General features: G+C 43.1%; 1 protein-coding gene across 1 annotated transcript; it reads right to left on the reverse strand.

Moving 5' to 3' along the window:
- Positions 1–51: 51 nt before the first annotated feature.
- On the reverse strand, positions 52–22,830 carry tmed5 (transmembrane p24 trafficking protein 5). The gene is made up of 4 exons (XM_060917567.1): positions 22,534–22,830; positions 13,151–13,248; positions 12,877–13,057; positions 52–910 (listed from the first exon to the last, which is right to left on the reverse strand). The coding sequence occupies exons 1-4, from the start codon at positions 22,720–22,722 to the stop codon at positions 692–694; spliced, it is 687 nt and encodes a 228-aa protein (XP_060773550.1). The 5' UTR covers positions 22,723–22,830; the 3' UTR covers positions 52–691.
- Between the last annotated feature and the right edge of the window lie 851 nt (positions 22,831–23,681).

Raw genomic sequence — 23,681 nt, forward strand, 5'->3', positions numbered from 1 at the left:
GGTTTCCCCCACAGTCCAAAGACATGCAGGTTAGGTTAACTGGTGACTCTAAATTGACCGTAGGTGTGAATGTGAGTGTGAATGGTTGTCTGTGTCTATGTGTCAGCCCTGTGATGACCTGGCGACTTGTCCAGGGTGTACCCCATCTTTCACCCGTAGTCAGCTGGGATAGGCTCCAGCTTGCCTGCGACCCTGTAGAAGGATAAAGCGGCTACAGATAATGAGATGAGAGATAAAAAAAAGCAGCCTGAAGTACAGTAAAGTTCTGGCACAAATGACTGAAAAAAAGAAAAACAAGTCTATTACCATATTCCCTAAATTAAACGTTTAATTCTGCAGCTCTTGGAGGAGGGAAAAAAAAAAAAAAAGAGGTGTGTCAGAGCCTCGGTGGTTTTCTCAGGTCAGTGCTGTTAACGTTGATAAAAATTTACTTTAAAATGATGCGATAAGAAATTGCAACAGTCAATTCTTTGCTCAAGTTACATTAAAAATACATTGGGTGTCCTCCTTTTTTGTAAGATCTGTCACCTATAGCAGCTTAGAAACCAAACCAGGGTTTTCTTGGCTCAGCTTGATTGGGCAGAAGCAGGTGGAGGTGAGGAGAGTTAGGGAGGAGTTTGATGATGGAAAGAAAACCAGAACATTTCTCTTTTCAGTCCCCGGATTTCTCCTCCCGGATGTTTGGCAGAGGTTACGTACGCATTTTCCTCTTGTCGTCGAAGAGGCTGCGCAGCAGGTAGACCTGCACGCAGGACACCACCACCATCACCGCCATGTTGGTGAAAGACCAGATATTGACGCGGTTGTAGTTGCTCTCCTGCAGGTTGCGGTCCCGCGCCTCGAAGGCCTTCAGCACCGTCTGAATCTGCAGACTCTTCCCTAATCGTGCCTTCACGCTGTTTATCGTGTCCTGCGAAGAGAAGAACACCGAGCTCAAACCAGGTACAAACACACAGGAAGCAAAACAATCTGGACGAGCGAGACAGGCTGAAAGAACGGTATATTACTCTGTCGGGGGGAAGAGAAAGAAAAAAGAAGTAGCTTCGATTCCTCCTGTGCTTCCATTTATAGCGAGAATGTGTTATTGTTCAGCTTTGGAACAAAAAGATTTTAAACAATTAGCGCAGACCGAACACAGTTTCCTATGTTAAAGGGACTCTAATATCATTTCTGTACGGATTGGCCAAGCTGTTTTTCTGTCCTCCTCTGAGAAAATTCCAGGCTGAATTACCTACAGTTTTTCACCAAACTCAGTGTTCATCTGGTCATTTTTGTCCTGTTTGGAGACACACGTCCACGATTTTATAACCCCTTCGGACATCACGTGTCCAATTGTACACATGAAGTTCCATAGCATTTTTCCTTGTGTCCGAAGGGGATAAGCAGGTGTCACCTCACACTGGGGGAAGGGGGGCTGTTTTGACTACTGCTGCTACTTGTATTTGGTCTCAGTGTGGTCATCAGTGATCTTCACACAGATATTAAAGTGCAGATTCTGGACCAATTTCATTTTTAAAAAAAAAAAAATGAAAGTACGTCCCTTTACACACTCATCCAGAAGGGTAATTTTGCACAAGGCCATCTGTCTACAGCAGAAAAAAATAAAATAAAACGCATCTGGAAAAATCCCAAGGGAGTCTGGAGCCAGATTCGTGACGTCACCTGTGGAAGCGCCAGCAGGCTGCGCGAGCTTTGCACGGTTTCAGTGCACAGCCTGTGTAGACCAAGCACTCCCATTTCTCTCTCATTGTCCGGCCTTTTGGAAAACGATGAGTACTAATCCCATCAAGATTGGTGTTGCTACCCCTTCCTACGATACATCTGTTAACCATTTTAATAATTACGTGATAACATTGAAGAAATTTGCAGTAAACCACCAGGTCGTTTTCTCATAAACAAACCAGCGCTGACGTAGGATTCAGAGGGAGGCGTCCCGCACGCGACGTCACGAAAATCAATGTTTGCCGGGAAATCCAAACGGCAAGTTTTTTCAGAGGCGGACCAATTCGCCTCAAATGGCTTGATTTCAACTGAATTGTTCTGGTATTGCGCAAGGTAAAAAATTGCACAGAATGCAGAATGTTACAGATATCTGACCAAAGTTTAATATAAAATAGGTGAATTACACTGATCTCGCTCCTGAATTCACCCGTGATATGCACTTTAAACACCTCCAGAATCGCTATATGAAAACGGATGCGCTTATAAACCTTGCAATTTTTTGTTTTATTGTATCTTCAAATCATTGCTGGAACTTTAGTTCACCACAGACTGAAATAAACCAGACTCCAGCACCTCTTGCCTCTTCCACGGAGCTTCGACACAGTTTTGTTTGGTGTCTATATTTAACGGTTATTCGCCAAAGGTGAAGTGAAGAATAACCTCGACTTTGTCTCGGTTATTATTCACCGAGATTTGCTGAGCCTGAGGCGGGTAATTGTTTTAGTAAAAATACACAGAAGTATTTTAAAGTTTTTTTTTCTTTCAAAATTTCAAAAGTGGCATGCAAATGTAATAAAAGCATGACGCAGACTTGCGTCACATAAAAAATACTTTGTTTTGAAATAGATAAAATAAACCACAATTCCACCTTACCTTTGAACAGTTCTTGACCAAACTTCAGAGCATCTTTAGTGCTTTGCATAGCTTTGCGAAGCTATGCAAAGCACTAAAGAAGGCGAAGCTTTGCATAGTAGCGCCAACTCATCAGATGAAGCCAGGCTAGATGTCTGTGCAAGAGACTTCTGGATAAGGGGGCAACGAGCATTTTTTGACGTAAGGGTGTTCAACCCATTTGCTAAGAGCCACTTGAACCAGAAACTAGAAACAACATTCTCCACCAACGAGAATGAAAAGAAATGCCAATACAACCAACGCGTTATACAGATTGAACAGGGCTCCTTCACCCCTTTAGTTTTTACCCCCTATGGAGGGAATGGAAGGGAAGCGGAACGTTTCATTAGCGAATTATCGATTAAAGTTTCAAGGAAAAAGGACCAAGATTACAGTACTGTCCTACACTGGCTAATGGCCCTTTTCCACTACCCTTTTTCAGCTCACTTCAGCCCGACACGGCTCGCGTTTCGACTACCAAAAACCAGCACGACTCCGCTCATTTCAGCCCTGCTTAGCCCCTAAAACTCGCACCGTTTTGGAGTGGGGCTGAAGCGAGCCAAGCCGTGCCGAGTGAGGCTGGGGGCGTGAGCAGACACTCCCCTGTGCACTGATTGGTGAGGAGGAGTGTCCTCACATGCCCACACACGCCCCGCGAGCGCGCTGGGATCTGTAAACACCGCAAACCCGGAAGGAGAATAATTACGAATTACGAGAATTTCTGAAGCCTTATGCGCCTCGCCTCATCTATACGCTCTTGCCAGTATCTGTTGGCGTTGTCGGTGACAACAAGCCACAGCACCAAGACCAGCAACACTAACGACTCCATGTCCTCCATGTTTATTGTTTACTATCCGGGTCGTGAGACTACCGCTGAAAAGATCACTGAATCAGTGACATACAGAGCATCGTGGACGAGTTCGCGGAGCGCAAGGCTCGCCGTATGCCCTTCAAATAATGCGCGCAGTAGGCTATTGATGTTTTATTATGAGCCATGTACAGTATGTCGCCTAATGTTTTTTTGTTTGAGTTACATGTTCGTTTGAAGGACTTAATGTACAAAATAACATAGTTGCACCCCGGAGTGTTGAAACTGGTAAACACAGTGCATTCAGTGAGGTTTGCACCGCCCTCCTTTTATTTCTGACTCTTCCTGTCACCGTTGCAACCTCTGAGCGCTCATTCGTATGCCCTTCAAATAATGTGCGCAGTATAGGCTATTGATGTTTTATTATGAGCCATGTACAGTATCCTAATGTTTTTTGTTTCTGAGTTACATGTTCGTTTGAAGGACTTGATGTACTAAATAACATAGTTGCACCCGGTAGTGTTGAAATTGGTAAACACCGCAGTTGCGGACATTTTGTAACCTAAAATGATGTTATGATAAGCTTTAATAAAGGGCCCGGTCATTTGCCCCGCCCCCGGCCCGGCTCTGACTTGTTCCACCACTGTCACTGATGTCACTGTTTGCGCTGCTTAACGACATCACGTGACGTCCACCCACTTTCGCTAACTCCACCCAATGTGTCCACCCACTTCCAGCCAGCACGGTTCAGCGCGGTTGTAGTCGAAATGCAACTTCAATAGCCCCGCTCAGCTCGACTCGGCACGGCACAGCTCAGCCGTGTTTGTAGTGGAAAAGCGGCATAAGAGTCAAACTGTCACTCATTCTTATCAAATCAGCTGTATTAAGTCTTAGAGGATCGAGAACCATTAAGAAACTGAACAATTACTTTGAAAATGCGGACACAGTCAAAAATTATCGAATCGAATAATTTATTTCAATTTTGTAAATAGTATATATTTTAATCCCTGGACAGGGTTTTAGAGTTTTTATTCAATATACTTATTTGTATATTATAAATTTTATTTATTGAGAGAAATTGTTAATAAAATTTTCTTATTCTCTTTAGTGCTTTTAGGAGCAGCATTTTCTTTCAGAATTCACAATTCTTCCTCACTTATGGTGACGGTGCTTGGCCGCCGTTTTGCTGAGTCACTCGACGTGTTTAATCGAGAAATAGTCTGAATCTCTCAACCATTCAGCGCGTGCGATTTTCTATAACCATGATGATTTTGATTTTCTCTGTATTTATACTAATTCCGTATTATATACATTTCGAAATGCCACCAAATCATATGTAGCCATGAGTGAGAAGCTAATTTTGTCTGTTTTTCACCATCTAGTCATTTGAAATAGCACACGGGGTTAAAAAGACGACCAATAACACGTAGCAACAAGAAGAGGTGAAGAGCTTGGACTTTAATCAAGGTGGTCTAGCCTAGAGCCTAACCATATTTTAAGCCAAAAACAAAATTTCCTCAGATTCACAAGCTTGTTTTTTTTTTTAAACCTCTGCCAAGTGTGTTGTAGGAGATAATGTTCTCGCTTCGGTTTGTTTATCTTTTCCCAAAGTAACTCAAAAAGTAACGAACAGATTTGGATGAAATTTGGTGTACAGCTTTAGCATTATCCTAGGTTCAAGTCTTTTGATTTTGATGTTGATATGTGGCTTGGCGGAGGTATGTTCTCTCCCGAGTGCCCTTCTAGTTTTAATTATGCAATTATACAACCATCAACACAGTCAAGCAACTGAATTGAAGGAAATTCTTTGCTAATTCACTTTTCCAATGCTAACTTACTGGCACACAGTGTCTCTGAAATCTATGTCAAAAGTTATATATAACCAAATTTTTACAATGTACTCGAGGCAAATTAGAGACTGAAATTCCAGAGATCACGGAGGTTCCTCAGGCGTGAACGATCTTCTGGTTGCCTTGCATACATCCATGGCATAAACGAGGCTTTCAGACGCCACGCTGTGAACAGAGCGTGATCATGTGACACAAATATCCGCAGAGATGCCAACCTTTTGTGAAATCAATGTGTAGTGACACATGCATACAAGTGGAGCGCCTGCAGGGCATGTAGCGAGTCCAATCCAGCTGGGGGTTCGGGGGGGGCGCTGTAAGCCCCCCGAGAAAATTTGGGAAATTGGTGCTTTTTTAGGGCCATTCTGAGTGAATACAGGTGACTAAAATGAACTGGGACATGTTGGTTTTGGGGGGAGAAAATTGTTGATTTGGGTTTTTTTTTTTTTCCAATTATCTGAAAAATAAAACCAAACCACAATCACTCGTGATTTTCTCATGAGTGATACTCATGACTCACCACATTCACACAAAGTAAAGACTTCTCTGGTAATCTGTATGCAATCAACTTTCAAACAGTGAATATTATTTTCTTAACTTTACTACACAAATGCAGATTACATACCATCAATATTTATTAGTGCTGTCAAAGTTAACGCGATCTCAATTTATTGCGATTAAAAAAAATAGTGCCGTTAATGCAAATTCTAATTTGGCCCTGCGAGTCACCCGTAGTTCCTGTTGAGGCTTGTCGCACGCTGCTTCAATAAGAGTACGTGTGAGTGATGGAGAAAGGCATAGACATATAAACATCCTCGCCGCCATGTTGGATGGGGCAAAGTGGAGATTCTTCAACCGTCTCTGGTATAGCGTCTAGACAGTAGCCGAGAATAAAGATGCCTCATTCATGTGCTGCGTTTAACTGTACCAACAGGTTTACCGTCCAAACGAGATCACATGGGATTACCTTTCACAGGTGAGACTGGAAAAATACTTTTCAATACTGTTCCTTCAGTCTCCAGTTTCCCAGCTCATCTCCACCGGGTAGGTGCAGAGTTATAAGCAGTGAGAATTAGATAATACAGTGCCACACTATGATGAACGTTTCTGAACGCATGATGAATGTTTTTATTTTTGTTATGTTTTTTTCTTCTTTTATGGCAAATACTTCTCTTCAAAAGAAACTAATGAGTAAAATAAAACTTTTTATTTTCACAGTGATATGCACTTTATTTTTCATCCCTTGGTTTTTTCATCTAATATGGAAGTTATGGATGTCAGTGGCTGTGACAAGACGTGTTATGCTCTGCAATAAAATAAAAAATAAATAAATAAATAAATAAAAACATTGGTACAAAGCAAGCCCATTCACTTTTTTATGCTGATAAGAGAATTACAATGGTTTTTCATGTGACAAAAATGTGCGATTAAATTGCGATTAATCACAAGTTAACTATGACCGTCGCGACATTAATCACAATTAAATATTTTAATCGCTTGACAGAACTAATATTTATAGATAACATACTGGAACACGGCGGCACGGTGGTGTAGTGGTTAGTGCTGTCGCCTCACAGCAAGAAGGTCCGGGGTTCGAGCCCCGGGGCTGGCGAGGGCCTTTCTGTGTGGAGTTTGCATGTTCTCCCCGTGTCCGCGTGGGTTTCCTCCGGGTGCTCCGGTTTCCCCCACAGTCCAAAGACATGCAGGTTAGGTTAACTGGTGACTCTAAATTGACCGTAGGTGTGAATGTGAGTGTGAATGGTTGTCTGTGTCTATGTGTCAGCCCTGTGATGACCTGGCGACTTGTCCAGGGTGTACCCCGCCTTTCGCCCGTAGTCAGCTGGGATAGGCTCCAGCTTGCCTGCGACCCTGTAGAAGGATAAAGCGGCTACAGATAATGAGATGAGAGGAGATGATACTGGAACACTCAATTAGCAAATACTCAAATAGTTTACTAAACAAATGCAGATTACATGCCATCAATATTTATAGATAACATACTGGAACACTCAATTAGCAAATACTCAAATAGTTGTACTGGAACATGTCTATTTCCTTTTTATTCCCATGATTAATGTCAAGTCACTTTGATTACTTGTAATTTTTATCAACTTCCTTTCACTTTTAATCTCATCAATATCAAGTCAGATTACTTATTCAGTTCTGATTGATTTACTTCAGAAGATGACAGTTTCAGTTCCGACAGTTTTTCTTTAGTAGCATGTTTGTGAGGTTACAACACCCCGACAGCCCCTCAATACCTAGTGACACGGGCTGCTCGACATTCCATCGCGGCATCGATAATTAATTCGCGCATGCGCAGAACGCTTGTCAACAAAGATGGCGGCGCCCATCGAAGCAAACTTTGACCATAAATACAGTCAAAATATTGAATTATCAAGCGATAATTGGCCTCAAATGTACCGAACACCTAGCCTGGGAAATCCCATGCTGCTTTGCACAATCATTCCGATCTGAAAAGACAGCATGGAAACTATGGTCTAAAGGCTCGCCGGAGTTAGGGAGCCAATCAGAGACTGGGGAGGGGTGGAAAGACGGTGACGCGTACTACTCGACAAACGGAAGCTTGTAGTTTATTTGGGACTGTTTACGGATCACATTTAACATGGCGGTGAGCGATACGAACCAAACTTTCGATCAAGCTTTAGACACTGTTCTGAATAGTAGGGCTGCAACTAACGATTATTTTAATAATCGATTAATCTGTCGATTATTTTTTCGATTAATCGATGAATCGGATAAAAACAAAAAAGCATTAATTTCCAACCCTTTATTCAAAAAAAAAAAAAAAAAATTCACAGTGCAAAAAATCTTTAGTGCAAAAACATGTTGATCCTTGATCACCCCTGAGCAGTAAAAAAATAAAATAATTAAAAAAAATATATATAGGCTTTTTTAAAATAAAGTGCACAAAAAGAGGTATATATTTTTAAGGGGATCTGAGTGGTTAGAACAATAAATAAATTATAAAAAAATAAAGAAAAATACAAATCAGAAAACACTCACAGATGCACAAACTCATACACACACACACACACACACACACACACACACACACACTCTCTCTCTCACTCCCTTTGCTCAGACACTTTGCATTGCAATGCAAAAATGTGAGCATGTCCACATGCTCCTGACTCAGGTTCGCTCTCTTCTTGGAGGCCATGTTTCCTGCTGCAGAAAACAGACGCTCAGATGGTATTGAGGTGGTAACACACTTATTCGTTTTGTTTAGCGTGAAATGCTCCCACACTTTAGATGATTTTGGTCGCACTGGTTTCTCCGCTTCCGGCATGTTTCTAAACAACTCCGCTCCGAGCTCAACTCTGCTTGTTTGGCTGGCATCCAGCTTAATGGTGCATTACCGCCACCTTCTGCTCCGGAGTGTGAACTCCGCGCTCAACTCAAACCAGAGACTTTTTTAATAATAGAACGACTTTGTTCAAACGGTCTGTGACTTTGTAATCGCGCGACACGACGAATCGATAATGAAATTCGTTGCCAACACTTTTAATAATCGATTTTTACCGATTCGTTGTTGCAGCCCTGCTGAATAGTTTAGAGCGAAAGTTTGTTTTAAAAAAAGAACAGTGTTTGACGTTTCAGTCTTTCTTCACCTCTTCGTCGCTCTAACTACGTCACCGGGTACAACTGCCATGATTGGCCATGGGCTACGTATACGCCAAATGATAGACATTCGCAACGTCCAATAAACGGCCGTTGACAATCGTAAACCACACCTCCCCTACGAGAAATTCAATAGGCGGATTCCAGACCATATTTCACTTGTGATATGGTCTGGTGTTAACCAGACTACCGAGCACCGGCAAAATATCGTGAACCCTTATAGATTCACGCGTTTCAAACCGCATCCATGCTAAAATTGTATGAATCCCATATAAACTGAATAAACGGTCGTAGCCTCGTAGTGCTACTGTCAAAAACGTAGTGACTATGCACGAAATCATAGTGATTGGCATCTCTGCATCCGGGTTCACAGCAAATACAACCTGCTAAAAACGTATAGCAATTTTATTCCTCTCCAGATGCGAGTTTTATCACTGAAAAAAATGACAGACGTCCCCCTGATAAACTAATCCGATCCAAATAGAGCTATAAACAATAAGAATCATCTTTAAAAATAAGGCTTCTCAAGTAGTGCGATTTTTTAACCCATTACACTCTTACACTTAATATTTAGTGACGCCAGCCTTGGACAGAGTCTCTTCCTGTGTCCTCGGTGTCTTTAATAGGTGGAGATATTTTGGTGCAGGATCTCTGTCCACACCTCCATGCAAAACATTCTGTGGTAAACAAGCTGATATGCATCACTTTGTGCTACTGTGGAAACGCTTCCTGCACAGCTGCAATTTTTATTTTGAACTTCCTGAAACTAATATTATGATCCGGAATCTATTTATAATCGGCAGGCCAAAAGTAAGCCACAGAGTTGTGGAATGTGGTCAGTTCAGGCAGGGGTCGAAATTAAGCATGTACCGACGGACATGGGCAAGTCATTCTCATACTCGGGCAACAATAAAATTATCACTAGTTGTCCGTCGGACAACCGTGTCTGAATGTCTATTTTACCAAGAAAAATTAAGTTGTTGCGATTCCTAACAGAAACAGAACGAAAACTTTATTTTTCCCGTCTTCTCTTTCGTTTGTCCTTGACTTTGGTTCGTTGCGGTAGTTGACGCTTCCATTCGCGAGATGGCGCGACATGATATTATGATTATTCACACGAGGCGCCACTGTCCCGTAGGCTAGAACGAACGAAGCGTCTTTTTGGACCGATTTTTAATTCTGATTTGATCAGTTACACTTGACCATGATGACATGATGTTTTCTGACTGTTTAACATGTTTAATAGAAGATACTAGTAGTTATACCTAGTTGTTTTACTGTTCATCATGATGAAAAACACCAAACACATGAGTCTTATATAACTTTATTTCTATCAATCAGTAATCAAACAATGGCAAAACAAGTTGAAATTTTTTATTGCATACTCTATAACAGGGGTGGGCAATTATTTTTTTCCATGGGGCCACATGAGAAACAGAACATTTTGTGGAGGGCCGGACCAAAAGGCTGAACTAAATTCTGCATAATATTAATTGTATTTCTTTATATAAAGCAGTAGATAACATTGTTTTTACAAGCTGCTAAGACTGGTAAGAGTATGGAAAAAACGAGGTTGCCTCACAAAAAAAAAAAAAAAAAAGTCATTTATTCAATCAAATTTCCCAAAACAATGGTTAACAAAATATGAACGTTTGTACCTTTTTTTTTTCCAGTCACATTCACCCCAAAACACAATAAAGGCATCACAATATTGTCTTTCTACTCCAAATATCAAGCAAGATACATCATATTATAATAATGATGCCCACATTTGTAGTCTAATCACCTCATTTGGTGTTTTTCAGTTTTTCGGATCTGCTCTCCGCAAATTAAACACACGGCTTTATCTCCGACTTCAGTCAATAAATACTTAGCAGTCCATGTTTTGTTGAAAGCCCTGCATTCGGCATCTACCTTTCTTCTTTTTGTGGACATTTTGGGGGCCAAAGTCTTCTTGTGACCTGCTCGCAACAACATCGATTCAGTGTAGGGATCAGATCTACAGATCGGCTCGGGCTCCGGCACCTAATGGTAACGTCACACGATGTGATTGGCTGGACCGTTTGAAGGATGACATACAAGTTTGTGGTTGGTCTGGACAAATTACGGAAGTAGTTATCGCGGGATTAGGTTTCGTGGGATTTCATGTCATGTTCATGTCGCGCGCATTGCGTTTTTGTTGAACACAACTTCAAAATAAAAGCAATGCACCTTCAGTCCATGCATGAGGTAAAATTAGAAAATACGTTTATTTTGTAATTTCTAATTAACCTTACACGGGCCGGTCAGAATGAACCAAAGGGCCGGATGCGGCCCGCGGGCCGTAAAATGCCCAGGTCTGCTATATAATATACATCCAGATCGCTTTTTATGCAAATTGCTTACCCAGTCAACCTGCAAAAAAGTAGGGCAACTGATACATGCATGCGGGCAAGTACATTTTTGGGGTTGGTTGCCCTGAGGGCAAGTACATTCAAAAGTTAATTTCGACCCCTGTCAGGAATCCTTATTATTCAGAAACATTCACGACATCTGGTAAACATTTTATTCAGAGTGACTTATAATGCTGAAGTGCTTGATCAGCTTTCTCAAACCCGACGCATAAAGATACCAACAAACTAAAGCACCTTCTGGTGTCATAAATTGTTGCACAATAATATTTTACTGGTTTCGGTTTTCATCTTGTTGATTTTTTTGACATTCAGTGCTGAAACCGTTATAATTCATAGTTGTTGTCATTAAAGGAACAGTCCACCGTACTTCCATAATGAAATATGCTCTTATCTGAATTGAGACGAGCTGCTCCGTACCTCTCCGAGCTTTGCGCGACCTCCCAGGCAGTCAGACGCGCTGTCACTCCTGTTAGCAATGTAGCTAGGCTCAGCATGGCCAACAGTATTTTTTGGGGCTGTAGTTAGATGCGACCAAACTCTTCCGCGTTTTTCCTGTTTACATAGGTTTATATGACCAGTGATATGAAACAAGTTCAGTTACACAAATTGAAACGTAGCGATTTTCTATGCTATGGAAAGTCCGCACTATAATGACAGGCGTACTAACACCTTCTGCGCGCTTCGGCAGCGCATTGATATCTGAGCTCCGTATCAATGCGCTGTCGAAGCGCGCAGAAGGTGTTAGTACGCCTGTCATTATAGTGCGGACTTTCCATAGCATAGAAAATCGCTACGTTTCAATTTGTGTAACTGAACTTGTTTCATATCACTGATCATATAAACCAATGTAAACAGGAAAAACGTGGAAGAGTTTGGTCGCATCTAACTACAGCCCCCAAAAATACCATTGGCCATGCTGAGCCTAGCTACATTGCTAACAGGAGTGACAGCGCGTCTGACTGACTGGGAGGTCGCGCAAAGCTCGGAGAGGTACGGAGCAGCTCGTCTCAATTCAGATAAGAGCATATTTCATTATGGAAGTACGGTGGACTGTTCCTTTAAGGTGCTACTGCAGTGATGTATGTTTTGAGTCACTGTTTCTCATTAAAACTTGCTGTGGTTTTTGCTGATTTTTATTTATTTATTTATTTTTTTTTGGGGGGGGGGGGGGGGGAGATTTTAAGCCTCTATTCATCACATGTACATTAGAGCACGGTGAAATTCTCTCTCTGCATTTAACCCATCTGGGGATGTGAACTGTGCTGCAGCACCCAGGCTGCAGTTGGAGGTTCGGTGCCTTGCTCAAGGGCACTTCAACCATGGATGGCTAATTCACTGCAGGGAAAGTGCTGTTCGTTTGTTCTTTCTTTCTCTCACTCTCTCTATCCTGCTGGTCCAGGGAATTGAACCAGCAGCCTTTTGGCCCCAAAGCTGCTTCTCTAACCTGAAGCCCATGCCAGGCCTTGATCAAATGACGCGATGATGATTCCTGTGTATAAAACTTTCTTCTTCGTTTTTACAAACCCTATACGTGTTTTGCTAAGGTGCTAGCATGCATGTGTTCCCTCACCATGATGTCTTCCAACTTCATGTCCAGCAGGTCAGCGCCTTGCACGTACTCCTTCCAGTTCTCAGGATCTTCTCCGTCATTCAAGTTGTCCAGAATAAGCTCGAAAAAAATGATCTTCTCAGACACCGCGCTGAAGGTGTTGTCAAAGCAGAACATGTAGTCTCCGTCCTCGGTCTCTACACTGAGAAAGAACACCAGACACCATTAGGATACCTCATGTGAAATAATAATACATGGAGACAGAAAGAATGGGTAAAAAGTGTGTTAAACCTACGTATGAACTCCATCAGACTTCCTGAAGTCAGAGGCCAGAACGTGACCAGTAGGAGAGGACAGGTAGAAATCCACATCCAGTCCTGCGCCATCCAGGACCTGCAGATTAACCAACGCATAGAATCAATCAGTCGGAACGTCTCTCTAAACTAGGTACAAATCCCAGGACACCACAAGACAACGATATGTGCAATAATGACCCTTTGCCTGCAACTCTGGCTTCAGATACAGGTTTCATAATACTACTCGGATTGTGCCACAAGTCCGCTCCTTACTGATGTGGAAACTGGTCTTGGACCAAAAGGTCGCTGGTTTAATTCCCTGGACCAGCAGGAATGGCTGAAGTGCCCTTCAGCAAGGCACCCAACCCCAATTGCTCCCTGGGCCGCCCACTACTGTGGGTATGTCAGGGTCCTGTTGTACATCGCTCTGGATAAGAGCGTCTGCTAAATGCCTGACACTCAGCGGCCACTTTATTTGAAACAACTTCACGTTCTTGAATTTATCCCGGCTCACTGAAACTGGGCAAACGAAGACCAGAATAATATCAAATAATCAGTTTTGGTGAATCTGTGCCCACTGCAGACTCAGATTTGTGACCGGAGTGATTTTCTTTAGTTATATCCCGTCCGCCGAAAGGTTCAGTGTTACACTTTCTGAGATGCTTTTCTGCTCACCACGGTTGTCAAGAGTGTTTAAGTTACCATAGCTTTCCTGTGAGCAACAAGGAGTTTCTACATGCATCAGCTCACTGGTGCCCCTTTTCCACCAAAGCAGTTCCAGGGCTGGTTCGGGGCCAGTGCTTAGTTTGGAACTGGGTTTTCTGTTTCCACTGACAAAGAACTGGCTCCGGGGCCAAAAAAAAAACGGTTCCAGGCTAGCACCAGCTCTTTGCTGGGCCAGAGGAAAGAACCGCTTACGTCGGGGGGGGGGTTTGTTAAGACCAACAACCATCGCAAGACCGCGAAAGGTCGCCATTTTTAAGTGCCAAGAAGCAGCAGCTGTACAAACGCGAAGTCATCCATTATTGTTGTTGTTGCTTCTTCGATATTCGCGCCAAGGTTTATGCAAACGCAGCGACGTAACTGACGTATACAGCGACATAACTGACGTGGCTCCCCTTAGCACCACGAGCTACGGAAAAGCAAACTGGTTCTCAGCTGGCTCGCAAGTTGAACGAGTTGTGAACCAGCACCGGCCCCGAACCAGCCCTGGAACTGATTTGGTGGAAAAGGGGTATGGATGTTCTCCCCTCCTCCATCCCATTCTGTCTAAACTCTACAGATCGTGTGGGAGAAAATCCCACCGATCAGCAGTTTCTGAAACACTCAAACTATCATCTGGTACCAACAAGCATACCAAGTCACAGAGATCACACGATTTCCCCTTTCTGATGTTTCATATGAGCATTACCTGAAGCTCTTGACATTGATGTTTAACCTGATGACTGCCTGATTGGAGAACTGAATGAATAAATATATACTCATAGAAGTCAGTTCAGGTTTAACAGACATTGTCAGAAAGCCGCTCGAAGAAATCTCACTCTAGACTCCAAATGAGCAAGGAAAAGGAAAAACACCCTGAGACAGCATCACGAACCCGTCCTCCTCTGAGAAACACCAGAGAAAGATTAAACTTATGAACTACAGTAAGGTGGGGTTTACATTAGACCGTATCAGCGGATCATCAGATTAACGTTTTTAAAAACGATTAGTGTGCACACAGCAACACCAATACACGATTAGCGTGCACACAGCAACGCCAATACACGGATACGCTAATCACATGACTAATTCGGCACGCAAGTTGAAATGTGTCAGTGCGGCTCATCGCTTCCTCCTCAGCGGCTGCGCTCCAAATCACTCCGCCCTGAACAGCGAGTGCCCTCTGGAGGGTGCGCACTCCGGCCCTGCGCAGCTCACAGAGCGCGCGCGTGAAGCGCACGAGCAGTGATTCGGGACTGAGCCGCTGTGCGCAAGTCACTTACCACTTGCAAGTGGAAGGATGGCAAGCCTAAAGACAATCATAACTACACAATGGGCAGTATTTGCATCAGTATTTGCAGTATTTTCATACTTTTATACTCTTTAATGAAAGGTGACACAAGGCGGAAGTCCGCGCCGTTTTTCAGCAGTCGCGTCACATGACCAACGCCAGCGAATCAGGAAGGTGGATGTCACAGTGACGTTGTCCAATGACGACGCCAGCTAGAGCTCAGCACAGCGTATCCGCGTATTCTCAATGTTTACACAGCACCGGAGCTGACACGATCTGGATTGAATACGTGGACCCTGGCGGATTCCCGTTTCCTGGCGTTTTAATGTAAACGGACAGTGCATCCGCGAAGAAAACGAGACAGATACGGTCTAATGTAAACTTGGCCTAAAACTACGTGCTGGGGGGGGGCGGGACGGACAATTAGGGGTAGGTTTCCCAAAAGCCTCAACACTAAAAGCATCTTAACTAAGAGGGAGTGTGTTCATTGTGCTGCTCGCTCTACCATTTAACGATTATCTTTGTGCTGCGATGCTTTCTGGGAAACCCAGGCCAGAACAGTACATGTACAGAATGTTAAATCTGACCATACGGACAGAAAAAGGTGTCTCAATGTCAACACTGCAAAAGACAGATTTAGGTAGAATTATAGCCAAATCATAGCTGCATTTGTTTTTTTTGAAGGGCATGTCTCTCAGGTATACGGATGAGACTATTCACCACAGCCACAAGCTGAACCAGACATGCAAACAGCTCCAAGAAGGACAAGCCACAGTCACATCAGGATCTGTGAGCTCCTCATACCAAGAAAAAGAAAGAGCAGGGATCAGGGACGTGAATTCATAACTTTAGTTCATTGTCAGTTGGTCAGGAAAAAAAAAAAAAAGAGTAATTTCATCATCATTTAGCCTTGTTGAATGTTGAGAAACCGAGTCATTGTGAAATAAATTACTTGGGCTAAAAGGCACCGACTCTAAAATACAGCCAACAGGTCCACTTCCAGTCAGAAGCTTTAAAAAAAGTCACTGGATTAATTTCTGGAATCTTCCAGACTGTTTAAAGCGAGTGGTGTATGTAAACTTTTGACCCCTCAGAATGGTGATCCAGTGAATTAAAAGCTCTCTCAAGCGGTCTTGAAATGTGTTCTCAAAAATATACAACTAGGCTGAAGTTTAACAGTTATTCAACAAAATCGAGTCGTATATGAGCTGAGAGCTGACGACGCACATACACTAGCGTTCAAAAGTTTGGGGGCACTTTGAAATGTGCTTATTTTTGAAAGAAAAGCACTGTTCTTTTCAATGAAGATCACTTTAAACTAATCAGAAATCCACTCTATACATTGCTAATGTGGTAAATGACTATTCTAGCTGCAAATGTCTGGTTTTTGGTGCAATATCTCCATAGGTGTATAGAGGCCCATTTCCAGCAACTCTCACTCCAGTGTTCTAATGGTACAATGTGTTTGCTCATTGCCTCAGAAGGCTAATGGATGATTAGAAAACCCTTGTACAATCATGTTAGCACAGCTGAAAACAGTTGAGCTCTTTAGAGAAGCTATAAAACTGACCTTCCTTTGAGCAGATTGAGTTTCTGGAGCATCACGTTTGTGGGGTCGATTAAATGCTCAAAATGGCCAGAAAAATGTCTTGACTATATTTTCTATTCATTTTACAACTTGGGCGGCACGATGGTGTAGTGGTTAGCGCTGTCGCCTCACAGCAAGAAGGTCCGGGTTCGAGCCCCGTGGCCGGCGAGGGCCTTTCTGTGTGGAGTTTGCATGTTCTCCCCGTGTCCGCGTGGGTTTCCTCCGGGTGCTCCGGTTTCCCCCACAGTCCAAAGACATGCAGGTTAGGTTAACTGGTGACTCTAAATTGAGCGTAGGTGTGAATGTGAGTGTGAATGGTTGTCTGTGTCTATGTGTCAGCCCTGTGATGACCTGGCGACTTGTCCAGGGTGTACCCCGCCTTTCGCCCGTAGTCAGCTGGGATAGGCTCCAGCTTGCCTGCGACCCTGTAGAAGGATAAAGCGGCTAGAGATAATGAGATGAGATTTTACAACTTATGGTGGTAAATAAAAGTGTGACTTTTCATGGAAAACACTAAATTGTCTGGGTGACCCCAAACTTTTGAACGGTAGTGTAGTGCCGAGTCGGCTATAAGCCATGTACAGTGAGATTGAGTGGAATAACTATTATATCTACATTCACTGGATTTTGAGAAACAGAGCATTTTAATTTTTTTGCAAATTCAATAAACAAAATCTTTATACAAAACGTCTGACAAAATCATTTCCGCCTAGAATGTAAACAAACCGGCGAAATGACCGTAGCAATCTGTGAAAAATACTATAATAATTCTTGAAATTTTTTTTTAATCCGTTTGTACCATCAAATACTTTCCCTTTTTTTTTGGCATTTTTTGGGGTTTTGTTTTTGAGTAGAGTTTTTATTTCATCCTCGGTTGGTTCAGCAACACGCTTCGCCATTTCGTTTTTTCTCTCAGTTCAGTTGTTCGGGTTCAATGCCCGAACTGATAAATCACCATCAGTTTTTCATTGGCTAATCAGACACAAGGTACACCACCACTCTTGCTGGAGCGGTTGGGGGTTAGGTGCCTTGCTCAAGGGTACTTCAGCCTGTCCTGCTGGTCCAGGGAATCGAAGCAGCAACCTTTTGGTCCCAAAGCTGTTTCTCTAACCATTATGCCATGGTTGTTCCTCTACTCACGGTATATGAGCTGATATCCTTGTAGTAGAGTAGCCAATCAGAGCGCATGATTGCTCATATTCAGTGAATGTGGATAGAATAAAAAAAAAAATAGACACAGTCTTGTTACAAAGTTGTTTTAGGATCCTGCCCACCCAGGGAGGCCTCTGTGCCACGCCATGTCTGAAAACCTGAACACACCCCTTTTGTTTGCATTTTCTTTTCCTAAGCAAACTGCGAGCAAACTACTGACTCCTGAACTTGTAGTGTTTCACTGCACGAGATCAGGGACTCCTAAAAAAAAAAAGTTCAGTTGTTCAGGTTCAATGCCCAAACTGATAATCACATCAGTTTTTCATTGGCTAATCAGACACAAGGTACACCACCACTCTTGCTGGAGCGGTTGGGGGTTAGGTGCCTTGCTCAAGGGTACTTAAGCCTCTCCTGCTGGTCCAAGGAATCGAAGCAGCAACCTTTTGGTCCCAAAGCTGTTTCTCTAACCATTATGCCATGGTTGTTCCTCTACTCACGGTATATGAGCTGATATCCTTGTAGTAGAGTAGCCAATCAGAGCGCATGATTGCTCATATTCAGTGAATGTGGATATAATTTTAAAAAAAAATTTGACACAGTCTTGTTACAAAGTTGTTTTAGGATCCTGCCCACCCAGGGAGGGCTCTGTGCCACCCCATGTCTGAAAACCTGAACACGCCCCTTTTGTTTGCATTTTTTTTCCCCCAAAAGCAAACTATAGACCCCTTGCACTGACGTCACCTGAAACCGGAAGTAAACAAACCCTGCGCCATATTGGAAGACCAACAAACTCGTGATCAGGGGGAAATAACGGCAGCGCGCGGTATGTGAACCCACGAGGCACTTGGTTCATCAAAAACCTACAATGGTAAACTTTTGTGCTGTGTTAGGGTTCTAACAAAGCTGATGGGAAAGGTGAAAAGAAGTCTTTCTTCAGAATACCAGCTGTGATTGAGACACAAGGGGAGCAAACCAAGGAGCTTTCTGCCAGGAGACAGCGAGAGTATTTAGCTGCTTTATGCAGAGCGGATCTGAATACTTCAAGTCTACAACAGTACAGAATATGTTCAGACCATTTTGTTACTGGTAAGTCACTAGGCTAGAGTGTTGTAGAACATTTTTTTTAAATGTTTACTGAATAAAAGCATCCTTAATTTTTTTATCACGTGTTATATATTTCACTTATTTCTTTTGTTTTAATTTTCCTCCCTCCATCCCTCTTTGGATTTTAAATATAGTTTTTCCCCATGTCCAAATAATTCAAATATATATAAATAAAAACAGATAAGTAGTAAATTAAAAATAAATTATGAAATAAAAAAATCCATAACAGCATGAATACAGATTGCAATAGTGGTCAAGTGCTATAATTTTTTTAACATGATAGTGGAGAATTTCATTTAATCTGCACTGATTATTATATGAATGTTTACAATGTCTGGGTAGCAAACAGATGGCAGAATTGGTGTCCGGTCCTCCTTATGTTTCCATTCTCCATTGCCCCGAGTCTTATCATATGGGTCAAACCCATCAATCACAGCGAGTTTCTCCACATACCGTGCCCTTTCTGCAGCTGGTAATGTACTCACATAACCAGAATTATCAGCCATCGTGTCACTTCACTCTCGCTCGTAGTTTGTTTTATATTGTGAGTAAGAGATCTTGCATGTGACGTCACAGCCGATCCAGATTGTAACAAACGCCATCTTGTCGGTCAAATGCCATATTTCCGCCTTCTACTTCTGGTTCTGCTTCTACCTTTTCTTCTGGAAAACCCTACTATATACAATTCTACTACAACGGCTGCGGCTACAAGCTCTCCCTACCTGTGCACGTTTTTTGTTTGTATTTTTGCGTGTTGTTCGTCTGTACCGGACTTCAATATCCACTACAACCGTATGGACTTACAGGACATTGGTTTCCAGCAGAAAATGACGGTTTGTAGCGATTTCCATCACATGCACAACATTCCGGACAAGGTAGCGAGACCAGCGGGGTCTCCGTGGATTGTTATCGGGTCTGGCAGGCGAAGGAGGCGGCGTCGGGAGCGGAAGCAAAAGCGAGGCTGCAGGCAGAGCCGGCCTGTTGACTAAGCTCAGAAAACAGCCACTCAAATCTCCACTGCCGCCTCTACCTCTCCAACGCCAGATCCATGGTAAACAAGATGGACGACTTGGAATTACAGCTGGAATTACCTTATTCTATTCTATAATCGGCTGGTCAGTGCTATACTCAATACTTAAAGGGGAACAGAGGGCAATATATAGAGTAAATATAACAATAAAACACACATTAACGAACCTTATTCAAGACTTACAAAAGTTTCTTGTTCTAAGGTTGGAAAGTTATAGCGTTTTGAAAGTAGCTCGAGCAAACTATTTCCGCAGTTTGAACAGCCCGCCATGATATTTTATCCAATCAGAATGCACATTCATTTTCTCTGCGGAACACTCATGACGTATGTACGTGCCCAGTTGTGTTGGCTCATTGAGGTTGGGAATAGCACCTGTGAAATACCCGTTTCTGCCTCTTGCGACGATTTCGCAAGTCCACGGGTGGCGCCCATCTCATTGCAGCAAATAAATTCTGCTGGACTCGTGAGCAACTCCACGTTACATTTTCCGCATGAGCACCGCGCCGTGTCACCTGCACGCAGACGCTCTGCCCCACGCTCGCCATGCCCATGGTCAGCATCAGTCTCATCCAGGCCCGGCGCCGGGGGGGGGGGGGGGGGGGGGGCGTCACCCCCTCGTGGCTACAGCCCCGCCCCCTCAATGGAGACTCAGATCACTTAATTGTTTTCTTAATTGTTATTGTGGGTGTGTGTGTGAAATGCTGACACAGCCGCGCGCACACACAGACCTGTGACAAGGACAAGGGAAGGGGTTGTGCGGGCAGGCGGGGGTTTTACATGTACACTTACAAGTGCACTGTCTCTGCAATATGCAGTCAGTTTACGGGAGTAGTCTTTCCCCCACCGAATTAAACGAATTCAATCACAATATTGTGAATCCATTTTCTTTCTTTGTAGGCTAAGTTTATCTCCGTTTATGTCGGTGTATGTGTTCATATATGGTCTGCTTTGTGCGCAAATAGCGTAAGAATATGTGTCGTTGACGTCACCCCCCATGCAGCGGGGGTGAAAATTCATCACTTCAGAGTGTTTAGTCCCCTACACGCCTAAACCGGGATCGCGGTTAGCGTTGGCTCAGTGCGAGTCAGGAAGGCTATTACTGGTGCAGCCGCGGGGTCTGTTGATTTTTTTAAATTATGATTTTGGCCGCCGAGCCAAGTACCTTAGACTTGCATTGGAGTTTTGTTTTCATGCCGCGGAGCTATTTGTATGTATTTTAAATGTAAAGGACTTGCCTGTAGGTTTGTGTGTGTTGTTTTATGTTTGGCATCTTTCCGGTTGTAACGCGTCTGTGAGAAAATCGGAGGGGAGGGTTAACAGGTGGGCACGGGGGTTGATAAAGCACAACTGCCCTGGTAATATGTCACATGATTTTCCCGGACTAAAGCAACCTTCGGGGCCGTGGTTTTGTGGTTGGCACAGTTAACTGTTTTTAACACGTTGTCAGACCGCCATCACTACCACACACTATATGAAAAATATTTGCCCCCTTGCGATTTCTAATTGCCCCCTTAGTAAACTGTTCCTGGCGCCGGTCCTGGTCTCATCCTCGCCGTCATCTGAGCTTTCTTCTCTTATTTCATCACCGGAGTCGAGAGTACCTCTCCTAGGTTCAAACTGGTACCCTTCTAAGCCATAGCCTGCTTGCAGTGTGTCTTGCGGGATCTCTTCGTATGATTCGACAGAGCTGTCGCTTTCACTTGATGCGCCCGACGCCATGATTACACGCTCATCTCTATTTCAGAGAGTTCCGCTAGTGCAGTGGGTAGCGCTGACGTCACGGTCTTTTAAAAATGGCGACTCTTGTGCGGTTTAGCGTATAAAAGTATTATATTTACAATTACCAAGATATTTCGTTGTCTTCTAGTATATAAATTTGATAGAATACTTAAGAATACGTACTTTGTCACATCAGCAACTGTATATATTATATTTGGTACCCCTTTAAGTGACTTACCCATCCAATGAGGATTCTTGTTTACAAGATGCCACATCTGAGTCGCTGACAAATCCTGAATTTCTGTAAAGATAACTGTCCAGAGATTTATAAGCACGCAGTGCTTCACCACTGAACAGCGAGGGAAAGTTAATGAGGTAATTATACACGTTTGGGTATTCCGCTGGCAGCTCAACATCCGGTCGTGAAAACTCCGTCCGGTAAGCCATAAGGGTCACTAATCTGTAGGTCGTTTATTTTAGACATATATCTAGTTATCTGTTCATTAAAAAAATGAGCCGTGTAGTCCGTCGGCTGAAATTGATCCATTCTGTACACGAGTGCAGCAGTATTCAGCGGTGTTTTTGACCGACAAGATGGCGGCTGTGTACTTTCCGGTCACGTGACTGCAAGATCTCGATATAAAATCTCGCGGTACGGTGACGTCACGCGGTAGCTCTCTACAGACTCCTGAACTTGTAGTGTTTCACTGCACGAGATCAGGGACTCCTGAAAAAGCGATAAAACCTAAACCCGTGCACTACACTAGAACCGAAAGCGGAAAAGTAACATGTTCACCTGATACTCAATTTCCAGGGAGGCGTCTTTCTTCATGGTTTGGTAGAAACACTCCTTGCGTCCTGGAGGGAGAGTGAAGGTGAAGTCGCTGTCCAGAGCCTGTGTGAAGGCGCCGGTCACTTCACTCCACTCCAACACACACACACCGAACACTAACAGCCCCGCTAACTCCCATCTCAACCGCCTCATACCTTCAGCAACACACCGCTTCTGTGTGAGAACGCAAACAGTAAAGCCCAAAACCACCTGTTTAACCTGCACAACTCGCTCTGATACCGACTCAACTTTCCTGGGAAACTTCTCCGTGTGTCTATAGACGCCTCGACCGATTACTTCAGGACCCCGGAGAGACAAACAGACCATTCTTTTAGATTTATTCTCCAAATAAATTAATACACTTATTCGTTTGCCTGTTTTATACATCGAACATAATATCTAAGAAGATATTTTATCTCTAACGTAAATACGAAGGAAAAAATAATTGTTCTGCTCAGGCGAATATCACAGACAGCCTTAAAATGTTGCATTATGGGAAATTGAGTCAGTCAGTGCTTGGCACTTTTTTTTTTTACTTGCTAACTTGTAGGAAAAAATAACGCTTGTTTGTTCTGTAAAATGTCATTTTAGACAGACCACCCATACTCCATGTTGATAATTTAAGTCAATAATATTATTTTTATAACAACGCTGCCGGATGCTGGGTTCTGATTGGTCGGAATAGTATAATTTCTGCATGGGAAAGTAGTTCCGGCTGGGACGTGACTGATAGGTTTGTAGTAATACGCTCGTTCGACTACGTTACTGTTTCTACCCTATTTATTTTTCGTAATGATACAGGTTTAATTAAAAGGATCTAGGATCCTTTTTTTTTCTTTTCTTAAACTTCAGATAGCCGTGATAGTCTGCTAAGTCCCTTTACACACCCCTGTACAGTAGGTGGCGGTACGCACCAAAGAGATGTGATCCGCCAATAAACCAAAGAAGAAAAGTTACTGTTTCTATAGTAACAGCTCGTGCACAAAGCAGAGGTTCCACATAAACAGATTTTAAGTGTTGGGGTGGTTCTCCACTATAGTTGCAAAATGGTGTCACCTCACTTAACAAGTATTCTGAGACCAGGCCTTTAAATAAAATCAGAGTGTCTGTGT

The sequence above is a fragment of the Neoarius graeffei genome, chromosome 3, assembly GCF_027579695.1.
Source record: "Neoarius graeffei isolate fNeoGra1 chromosome 3, fNeoGra1.pri, whole genome shotgun sequence".
Lineage (NCBI taxonomy): Eukaryota > Metazoa > Chordata > Actinopteri > Siluriformes > Ariidae > Neoarius > Neoarius graeffei.

Coding starts and splice junctions, on each gene's coding strand:
- tmed5 (XM_060917567.1), bottom strand. CDS start 22,722: ATGAGGCGGTTGAGATGGGAGTTAGCGGGGCTGTTAGTGTTCGGTGTG. Junction 13,249..22,533: donor CCCTGGAAATTGAGTATCAG/GTGAACATGTTA, acceptor GTTAATCTGCAG/GTCCTGGATGGCGCAGGACT. Junction 13,058..13,150: donor AAGTCTGATGGAGTTCATAC/GTAGGTTTAACA, acceptor GTTCTTTCTCAG/TGTAGAGACCGAGGACGGAG.